Here is an 11045-nt window from a genome sequence, read left to right on the forward strand (position 1 = left end):
TGAGTTGCAGTGATGGTCACAACACTGGATGACTTTGGAACAGGGGTAGGCAAACTAAGGCTGGATGTGGCCCAATCGCCTTCTCAATCTGGCCTGTGGACAGTCCGGGAATCAGCTTGTTTTTACATGAGTAGAATGTGCCTTTTATTTAAAATGCATCTCTGGGTTATTTGTGGGGCCTGCCTGGTGTTTTTACATGAGTAGAATGTGTGCTTTTATTTAAAATGCATCTCTGGGTGGGGCATAGGAATTTGTTCATATTTTTTTCAAAATATAGTCCGGCCCCCCACAAGGTCTGGGGGACGGTGGACCGGCCCACAGCTGGAAAAGGTTGCTGACTCCTGCTTTGGAACATAAGAAGGGGCTGTTGGATCATTCCAAGTTCTTACAGCGGCCAAATAGATGCCTGTAGGAAACCATCAAGCAGAATCTGAACACAAGAGCGCTCTCCCCTCCTGTGGGTTCCAGCAACTGGGATTCAGAAGCATCATTGTGCCCGACTCTGGAGGCAGAGCGTGGCCAGTGCAGCTAACAGCCCTATATCCTACACAATTTCGTCTAATCCTTTTAAAAAGGCCATCTAGGTTAGTGGCCACCATCTCTGCCTCCAGTGGGAGGGAGTTCCGCTGTTCATGCACTACGTGAAGCTTCCTATGTTCCTCAATCTCTTTGAGGGAAAAAGAGATATAATCTCGGAATATTTTAAAATGAGGGATGCTGGTGGGGCCCAGGTCTGGCTGGAAGTCACACCCTCAGATTCTAGAAACCCGGGGGTTGAGACTGGTCACTGCTGAGAGGGGAAAAGCACTTTGTGCATGCTCAGAGAATGTTACTGCTAAACATGCACAGCAGAAGGTTTGAGAGGAGCTAAGCCCTGCAGGTTTTTACCTCCCATTTTGTGCAGTGTTACCGGAGGCTGCATGTTTACTCAGGAGTAAATTCCATCGGGGTTGCAATAGCAAGGCTGATTCGGTGCTTATACATATACAGTATATAGCCCCAATTGGCAAGCTCCCAAATTCCCAGGAAGCCACTGGCTTCCCGCTTGGAAAGCCTGCGGGGACAGGAGCACTTTATACGTGCTCAGAGGCGGTCCTGCGTTTAGTTGCGACTCTTATATCAGGGACTCTCCCGAAAAATGGATTTCGAGGTTAGAGTCCCTCTGTGGAGTAGCAAAGAAGCTGCTCTGAGGCTGAGCACGTGCAAACTTGCAAGTCAGCGAATTTCAGATCGGGGTGTATTTCAAACCAGAGCACATTTACGTGATATGGCCACGAAACTTGATGGTCTCCGAACATGTGCAGAGCGCCACGCTTTTGCCGCTTAAAAATCAGCCTTAGCAGCGGTGAAATCAACAGACCTCACTGGTCTGGTAATGCGTTTCAGACCAGAGACGCGGCCAGGAAACTGGGGCGCCTCTGAGCATGCACAGAAAGCCTCCCTTTGGGCTCCTGGCTCAAAACACTGTCCCCGCCCCTTCTGCTAAGGAGGCTGCCGAGTCCAGCCAATCTGAAGAGGGCGAGGAGGGGGCGGCGCCCGATTTGAAATCTTTTCAAGGACCCGCAAAAAGAGGACCAGATCTCCCAGCTGCAAGCGGCAGAGGTAAGTTTAAGGGGGGGGGGGGGCTCTCTGGGGTCCGGCTGCATGCATGCAAATATCGGGGCATCATAGAGGCTCCCCCTTTGCACCCCAAAGCAGGATGCGACGCGCCTTTCTTTGCAACGCGGAATAAACCGAGCCTTACATTCCTGCAGGGCGTGGGCGAGCAAAAGCATACAAACGAATAAAATACAAAACGATCGGGAACAAGCTCGAGTACACAAAACAAAACGTAGACTGGGCGTTTCCCCGCATACTCTTAAAAGCGTTGCCAGGAAAGCAAAATATTTGGAAATCGTTTTGCACGGCCAGAGTAAAAATGGATAGCGCATTGATCCATTAGCCATTTATCCTCGCGTGCTGTTTCTGTCTGAGTATCTCTTGTTTTCAAAACAAAATTAAGAAATTCCTTCCAGTAGCGCCTTAGAGACCAACTAAGTTTTTAAGCCAGCGACCAGTGATGCTTGGGAATGCTATCCAGCTACATAGAGTTTTGAACACAAGAAGATCCTGCTGGATCACGCCAACGGCCCCCATAGTCCAGCATCTTGTTCTCACAGTGGCGAACTGTGGGAAACCCACAAGCAGGATTTGAACACAAGAGCCCTCTCCCCTCCTGTGACTTAATAGGAACTGGGATTCAGAAGTATTGCTTCCTCTGACTGTGAAGACAGAGCACAGCCACCCTGGCTAGTAGCCATCCATAGCCCTCTCCTCTATGAATTTGTCCAATTCTTTTTTAAAGCCATCTAGGTCAGTGGCCCTCACTGCCTCCTGTGGGAGGGAGTTCCACAGTTTACCTATCTGTCCAACATCTGTCTCTTCATTGAAGAGACATGAGTTCTACTGTTATGAGAGAGGGAGAAAAAAACTTCTCCATCCACTCTTTCCATGCCGTGCTTTATTTTAAAAGCATTTATCACGTTGCCTCTTAACTCGGCTTTTCTCTAAACTAAAAATCCCAAACGCTGCAACTTTTCCTCATAAGGGAATTGCTCCATCAACCCCTTGATCAATCTGGTTGCCCTTTTCTGCACCTTTCCTATCTCTACAATAGATATAAAGCTAGATCAATTCTCCTGTATTCTGATTCCCATTCCCCTGCCCTAGTAAACACAACATTACTGTATTTTTCGCTCTATAAAACGCACCAGACCATAAGACGCACCTAGTTTTTGGAAGAGGAAAACAAGAAAAGAAATATTCTGAATCCCAGAAGCCAGGACAGCCAGCGGGATTGCTGCACAGCGATCCTGCTGGCTGTCCTGGCTGGCTTATGAGATAGCTGCGTGCAGCCTCTCCCAGCCGGGGAGGCTGCACGCAGCTAAGCAAAAAGCCAGGACAGCCAGCAGGATTGCTGCGATCCCGCTGGCTGTCCTGGCTTCTTGCTTAGCCGCGCGCAGTCCCGCTGCTCCCTGAGCTGCTCTTTGGGGCTGGTGGGGGATAGCTACGCGCCGCCTCTTCTGGGCAAGGGGAGGCTGCACGTAGCTAATCCAGAAGCCAGGACAGCCCCAAAGAGCAGCTCAGGGAGCAGCAGGCAGGCTCTGCTCTGCCGGCACTCAGGGTTTCCCCCGCCAGCCCCAAAGAGCAGCTCAGGAGAGTGCCGCACTCCGGCAATTTAGCTCCAGGGACCACACATTAGCTCCATAAGACGTACAGTTTTTAAGAGGAAAAAAATGCGTCTTGTGAAGCAAAAAATATGGTAAATCTCTGATTGGAATTTGACTGACCCCTCTTGAGTAATCCAGGTGGTTAGCAACTGACACTAAATGCCTGCCTTTGTTCTCCCCTCCCTGTAACCCTTTTGTGATCTTATGGACTAGAAACCTGAGTGGGCTTATTTACAATACTTTGCTTAGAGGAGCCCGGCACCAGGAAAGGGAAGATGACATCTGTGCTCCAGGGTGTGGTTGGGTCCGCCGTCGGCTGGCGAAATCACAAGATCCTGCCTGATCTAGAGGAGAGTCCGCTTCCAGACAGGTTCAGGAAGAAGTCTTCTCGCAACCTGACGTCCATGCGGATGTCTCTGCGGAAGCGGATGCCTTTAAAAGAAGTGGAGGTGAACATTGACGAGAATCCGACATGGGAGAGCCTGCAGGCCAAGGAGAAAAGACAGAACTTGCGGACGCTTACGAGGACAGCTAAGAACGCCTTTGGGACAGTGTCGCAGGTATGGGTGGCTGCAATGGGCAGGTATTCAAAGAAGTTCAGATCCAGCTACTGTAATGCTAATTCATCTTCCCAGAAGCCGTTTACAAAAAAAGATAAAACAATGACATTATCACTAAAGCAATACTGGTGACGATAATGTAAGACTTTTGAAACGTTAAAATAGCAATAGAGTAAAAACGGATCAAATCTCGCACTGACCTTTTTAAGCCTTGTCTAAACAAAAATGCGCTGTGGGTTAAACCACAGAGCCTAGGACTTGCTGATCAGAAGGTTGGCGGTTTGAATCCCCGTGATGGGGTGAGCTCCCGTTGCTCAGTCCCTGCTCCTGCCAACCTAGCAGTTCAAAAGCACGTCAAAGTGCAAGTAGATAAATACCGTATTTTTCGCACGATTGGACGCACCGGACCATAGGACGCACCTAGTTTTCAGGGGGGGAAATCAAGGAAAAAATATGATTCCCCCCCCCCCCCAGCTCTGGGAGCAGTGGACAGGCTGCACGCAGCCTGTGCGCTACTCCAAGACCTTCTCCCTGCTTTTGCAGGAGGTGGCGGAATTCCCCCATCTCCCGCAAAAGCCGGCAGGAGGGAGAAGGGACTGACTCGGCCAGTCAGTCCCTTCTCCCTCCTTGGGGAAAAGCCCCCAAGAGCTGCGCGCTCTGTAAAGGCTGCGCGGCTCTTGCAGGCTTTTCTGCGAGGTGGGGGAATCCCCCCACCTCCTAGAAAAGCCAGCAAAGCCACGCAGCCCCTTTAAAGAGCGCACGGCTTTTGCCTGCTTTTGCGGGAGGTGGGGGAATTCCCCCATCTCCCGCAAAAGCGCGCAGGAGGGAGAAGGGACTGACTCAGCCAGTCAGTCCCTTCTCCCTCCTTGGGGAAAAGCCCCCAAGAGCCGCTCGCTCTTTAAAGGGTGCGCGGCTCCTGCAGGCTTTTCTGCGAGGTGGGGGAATCCCCCCACCTCCTAGAAAAGCCAGCAAAGCCACGCAGCCCCTTTAAAGAGCGCACGGCTTTTGCCTGCTTTTGCGGGAGGTGGGGGAATTCCCCCATCTCCCGCAAAAGCGCGCAGGAGGGAGAAGGGACTGACTCAGCCAGTCAGTCCCTTCTCCCTCCTTGGGGAAAAGCCCCCAAGAGCCGCTCGCTCTTTAAAGGGTGCGCGGCTCCTGCAGGCTTTTCTGCGAGGTGGGGGAATCCTCCCACCTCCTAGAGAAGCCAGCAGAGCCGCGCAGCCCCTTTAAAGAGCGCACGGCTTTTGCCTGCTTTTGCGGGAGGTGGGGGAATTCCCCCATCTCCCGCAAAAGCCCGCAGGAGGGAGAAGGGACTGACTCAGCCAGCCAGTCCCTTCTCCTTCCTTGGGGAAAAGCCCCCAAGAGCCGCTCGCTCTTTAAAGGGTGCGCGGCTCCTGCGGGCTTTTGCGGGAGATGGGGGAATTCCCCCACCTCCTAGAAAAGCCAGCAGAAGCCACGGAGCCTCTTTAAAGAGCGCGCGGCTTTTGCCTGCTTTTGCGGGAGGTTGGGGAATTCCCCCATCTCCCGCAAAAGCCCACAGGAGGGTTGGAGAGTAGCGGGAAGGCGTCGCGCGCCTTCCTGCTGCCCCCCATCCTCTGGGGCTGGCGATGGGGGAAGCGCTGCTTTTCCCCCGCCAGCCTCAAAGAGCAGACTCTCCTGGCTTCAGCGGAAGCAACGGGAAGCCTCCGGAGCGCAGGCTTCGGAGGCTTTGCCTTGCTATCGCTGAAGCCAGGGAGCCTGCATTCGCTCCATAGGACGCACACACATTTCCCCTTAGTTTTTAAGACGGAAAAACTGTGTCCTATGGTGCGAAAAATACGGTAGGTACTGCTCTGGCGGGAAGGTAAACGGCGTTTCCGTGTGCTGCTCTGGTTCGCCAGAAGCGGCTTAGTCATGCTGGTCACATGACCTGGAAGCTGTATGCCGGCTCCCTCGGCCAATAAAGCGAGATGAGCTCCGCAACCCGAGAGTCGGCCACGACTGGACCTAATGGTCAGGGGTCCCTTTACCTTTACCTTTACCTTTAAACAAAAATGATCTTAGCAGGTGCTGAAAAAAGTACAGGGATATCAACAGGCAGTGAGTTCCAAATTGCCATGTTAGAATATAAAGTTCTTACAAATGTTCATGTGGCTTCTGTAAATGGGCCACTTCTGCAGACTGAAGTAGTCAAGCGGGCAAGGCGATCTTGTTGCAGTTCAATATCTGGAGAGTAGCATGTTTTCTACCCCATGCATCCCAGAGCCTAAATCCCAGACACTGCCTTAAATACTTTTTTTCCCATTTCAGAAAATCCAGAAAAGCTGTCAAGGCCCCACACAGTCGCTAGTCTCCTCCTGGAACAAATCTTCTGTGGGTGGCAGCAGCAGGGGCTCTGCCAAAACCCAAAGCAGGCAGCCCCGGACCCCTCGCCGCAAGAGCGACAGGCTTGCCACTGTCTCGACCCCGACATCTGACACCAGGATTGTGTCCCCATCCGGCAAGAGATCCCCCTTTCAACCTGGCTCCTGCCGACTTAACAAAGAGCTCCTCCCTCTCCGGAGATCCATGAGGGCTGCAGCCTTGAGAAGCCCATACGGTTCTCCTGTCTCTGTCCGACAAAGGAGGCAAGTGGAAGAGAAGTCTGATGCTTGCTGAGCTAGTTTGCCAGCAAGGGCTTAGGAGGAAGGAATTGAGGGTTGGAGCCTTTATTATTTTCAGGCTCAAAAGGTGTTTCCAGTGAGGCTGATGTTTTGATCGATCAGCTCTGTGGCTGGGCATCTCTCCTGCAGGCCAAAGTTCCTGGTTACAGATCCTGGCCCCTCCATGTAAATTGCAGGCTGGGGGAAACCTCTTCTTTGCTTGGAAATATAAGGCCACTCCATATGTGAGATCTATGTCAGCCTTTCCAGCAAAGAGGTGTATACCTTTTTCTGCCCAAGGGCCACTTTTCTATCTGGAGAAACCTTCTGGGGGGCCACACAGCAATTGTGGGCAGGGCCAGAGGTAATTCCTGGAATTGCGATGTTTCCTGAGGTCAAGGAGCAGGGTTTTCATCTGTGTCTGGATAAAGGTGGACGCCATTTTGATTCAAGATGGTGGACTGATCCTTTCAAAACTGCAGTGACTTTATGGTGTCTTTGAACTCCTGAGCAATGAGGCTGCTTGTATTGAATAAGAATAATAAATTAAGAACATAAGAGCCTTCTGGATCAGGCCAATGCCCCATCTAGTCCAGGGAGGAAGTTCCATAGTATGCATTAACTGTATTCATCAACTGGTTTAATGCTGAATTTTAAATTGTTGTAACCCACTCTGACACCTGCTGATGAAAGGTGGGGGATAAATTTAATTAACAGCAACAACAACAACAATAATAGACAGAGCAAAATATGTTACTCTTAACTTTGCAGAGTAGGCTACGTTCCTGCCATGGAGAACTCAGACTTCTGTACATATACAGACTATCTCTCTATCTCTCTCTCTCTCTCTCTCTCTCCCTCTCTCCCTCTCTCCCTCCCTCTCTCTCTCTCTCTCTCTCTCTCCTGGTTCACCCATTCAAAGGAATGTCTGTTATGTTCTGCAGAGGCTACTCCTACTGATGGTCCTTGCCTGAATTCCCCCATAGCGCTAATCCTAGGGGCTCAACCTGGCTTAAGAGAGGTCAGTTTGAAGTGCTCTATAGATAAATCTATACATTTTGGAAAGTTGCTTTCCTGCCTTTGCACACCTCTGATGATATCATCAATGCTTCTTGAGATCAAAGAGCAGGGCTTTCATCTGTATTTTGGATACAATCGGGTGCCCATCTTAATTCAAGATGGCAGACTGGACCCTTTCAAAACTACACTGACTTTATGGTTTCTTGATATTCCCAAGCTATGAGGCCGCTAGAATTAAATAAATAATAATGGACCAGGCTAGGAAGAAGTCCCCAGTATCTCGCTCAAGAACGTACCTGCTTGCTCCTGTGCTGAACTGCAGGCTTAGTCCATCTGTGCCCCGATTCATGACCCTCCTTCGTTCTCTCTCCATTGCAGACAATTTGATTGCAACCTGGAGCTGGTCTCCACCGGCATTCGCCAGTTGAAGCGTCTCTCTCGGGCCTTCAATGACATCATTGTCCAAGAAGAGAGGTGAGCTCGTTGTGTTGGGTGGGGCTTCTTCCTCCCATTGGCCAGGCTGCCTGTCTGCTATTTAAGGCAGGGCTGTAGTTGCCTTGACCCTGCTGGGGGCGGGGGTGTGCATTTCTTGAAGGGTGCGTCAGGACCTGTGTTCAGATCCTCCTGGTCCAATGTGCTTTTGCAGATGGAGTCTATTTATTTCTTCAGTGCTGTATTGGTTTTAACACTCGATTGGAAGCCACCCAGAGTGGCTGGGGAAACTCAGCCAGATGGGCGGGATATAAATAAATAATAATAATAATAATAATAATAATAATAATAATAATAATTATTATTATTATGTTTTTTTAAAAAAGTCTCTAAGTGTTTTACATAAGAGTATGCCACAGTCATTAAAAAAAACCCCACACGATTGAAAACAGGCTTTAAAGACAGCAGACAATAACATTATCAATATAATGTTAATAATATTGTCAATATAATTGTCAATAACAATACCAAAGCCGTAGATTGTATTCTACATGGAATAAACCCACTTAAATGAGTAGACCTAAGCTGTTCCTGCACTGCTGAGGATTGGATTAGAAGAGCCTCCGTATCCCTTCCAACTCTATGATTCTTGGCATGTCAGTTAATTTCAATGATTCTACTCTGAGTAGGACTGATACAGCCAACTGCAACAAAGGTATCTGCCTAATGATAATCGGCAAGGAGTTGCCATAGATATTTCCTTCCTGCACTTGCAGGGAGCTGGAGGACTGGGTGACCTTTCTGGCCCTGTCCAAGCCCACAACTCTATGATTTTGTTCCTTGCCAATCCAGAGGAACGGAAAGAAGGTTGTGGCAGTGGGGCTGGATGGCAGGTGGTGTCGCTCAGGAGCTTGGCCCTTAACTTTCTGTCCTGAGATATTCTAGAGGGCAGCCTGTTGCTGACCAAGGCTCTAGCGGCATCAAAATGGAACCACCTATGAGCCAGTTGAAAATCTCATACCTTTTCAGCTTGTAAACCCTTTGTTCCTAATATTCTCTCCATCTACTAGCGATATGAGAGATTCTCTCATTTCTAACTGAAGAGAGAAAAAACAAACACCCAGGTAAAAATGTGTTCTTTTTGTTTTGCTTGGAATATTCTCTAACACACCCGTTTCCTGCATGAAGAACACCAGCTTTTTAAAGATATGTGTGCATGCCGAATTAAAGCCCTCTTCGGAACCTTTACCCCCTGGTTTTCTATGACAGATACCCCCCTGAATAATACCAGCCTTCCTTAAAGTGTGCCAAAATGAAATCTTTTATGTGTTTGCAGATGGTTTGGGTGGGTACATGGGTGTCAAGCAGCTTAGCCAGGGAAGGCCAGTGCATTTCTTCTGGGTTACATCTACAGAAGTATAATATCCAGTTCATGGGAAGTCATGGTACCACTCTATTCTGCCTTAGTCAGACCCCCACCTGGAGCTGTGGGTCCAGCTCTGAGCACCCCAGTTTAAGAAGGATTTTGGAAAGTGCAGAGGAGGGCAACCAAGACGATTAAGGGCTTGGAAACCATGCCTTATGAGGAACGGTTGAGGGAATTGGGGATGTTTAGCCTGGAGAAGAGGAAACTGAGATGTCATATGATAGCTACCTTCAAATATCTGAAGGGCTGTCCCATGGAAGATGGAGTGGGCTTATTTTCTGCTTCTCCTGAGGGTAGGGCTCATGTTACAAGAGAGGATATTTCAGCTGAACGTCAGGAAGAACTTTCTGACAGCAAGAGCTGTTTGACAGGTGGTGGACTCTCCTTTCTAGGAGGTTTTTAAGCAGAGGTTGGATGGGCATCTGTCATGGGCCATTTACTGTAGTTGAGATTCCTGCATTGCAGAGGGTTGGGCTGGATGATGCTTGGGGTCCCTTCTGACTTCTATGATTCAATGAAATGACAAGGAAGGAGATTCCGACTAAACATTAGGAAGAACTTTCTGATGGTGAGAGCTGTTCGACAGTGGAACAGACTCCCTGGGAAGGTGATGGACTCTCCTCCCTTGGAGGTTTTTAAACAGATTTAAAGTGCCTGGCCGGCACTTTCTTGATCTCCTGGGGCAGAAGATATAGAAGCATGATTAGTCGCACCAACAGGGTAAAGAACAGCTTCTGTCCGTGGGCTGTTAGGCTGCTGAATGAAAAGACAACAACAGGGCAACTGACTTTCGGGTTTGGTGGGTGTGCGTCAGTAAACAAGGGGGATTAAGACTAAGAGAGCTGAATGGGGGGTACTCAAGTAATCTCACTGTATACAAGTTGTACAAGTGACAATGAAGTATTTCAATATCTGCCATGGATGAGACTCCTGCATAGCAGGGGTGGAACAACATTGCCCTTGGAGTCCCTTCCAACTCTAGATTCTGTGAAATGTGGTGCTGCATCTCCAGCTGTGGCCTGCCCTCAGTCAGCCCTCACTGGCTTCCCTTCTAACTTACAACCAACCAACCCACCCAGAGGGTGCTGGCCCTGGCTGTCAGCTTCCACCCACACCAAACATTTAATGTGCTAACAATACTCCTTTAATGTTTGACGTTTTAATTTGCTGGAAGCTGCCCAGGGTGGCTGTGGCAGCCCAGTCAGATGGGCGGCATCTATTCCTTGGGATGTCTGCCCTGTCTTCACCGATCTAACTAGGAAGTCCTTTCTGTCTCCCAATTCGACGTGAGATGTTCTTAACACACTTTTCTCCTTCTCTGCAGAGATCAAGCCATTGTCAACTACTACCAGGTGATGGCGCAGAACCTGCGGGCTGCCCAGGTGCGGTCCCAAAACCTCTCCCAGTCTTCGCTCAGGAGGCGGGTGGCCAAACTGCGCTGGGAGCTCAGCAGCTGGGCTGAGAATAACTTTAAATAGTATTAATCTTCGAGAATATGAAGGGTGTGTGTGTGTGTGTGTGTTTATCATACTTTTTTAAAATAGTGTTTTTTGTATTCTACTCTGAATAAGCTTGTGTTTTAAAAAAATGCACACTAATTTTTGTAACGTCTCAGTGAAACTACATGGATTTTTCTTCCTATATATGTGAACGTCTGTGCTAAAACAGATTCTATTTATGGCATTAAGTCAAGCTTAACCAACCTGAATTTCATCTCTCTTTTATTTGAAGGCTGAGGTGTAAGTGTATCAATGAATAAAAGGAAATAAAGCTACAA

At 49.1% G+C, this 11045-nt stretch overlaps 1 protein-coding gene across 3 annotated transcripts; it reads left to right on the forward strand.

Moving 5' to 3' along the window:
• The first annotated feature begins 1253 nt into the window (after positions 1 to 1253).
• PIMREG (PICALM interacting mitotic regulator) lies at positions 1254 to 11045 on the forward strand. Of its 3 annotated transcripts, XM_077919694.1 has the most exons (6): positions 1254 to 1602; positions 3459 to 3769; positions 6059 to 6375; positions 7789 to 7884; positions 8913 to 8966; positions 10593 to 10729. In XM_077919694.1, exons 1-5 carry the CDS (start codon positions 1425 to 1427, stop codon positions 8941 to 8943), a joined length of 933 nt encoding a protein of 310 aa, XP_077775820.1. In that variant the 5' UTR covers positions 1254 to 1424; the 3' UTR covers positions 8944 to 8966; positions 10593 to 10729. The 3 variants fall into 3 exon arrangements, with proteins under 3 accessions (XP_077775820.1, XP_028564300.2, XP_028564302.2); XM_028708467.2 differs by lacking the exon at positions 8913 to 8966 and having other exon boundaries at positions 1255 to 1602; positions 10593 to 11045; XM_028708469.2 differs by lacking the exon at positions 8913 to 8966 and having other exon boundaries at positions 1484 to 1602; positions 3423 to 3769; positions 10593 to 11045.

Source organism: Podarcis muralis, chromosome 15 (assembly GCF_964188315.1).
Source record: "Podarcis muralis chromosome 15, rPodMur119.hap1.1, whole genome shotgun sequence".
NCBI lineage: Eukaryota > Metazoa > Chordata > Lepidosauria > Squamata > Lacertidae > Podarcis > Podarcis muralis.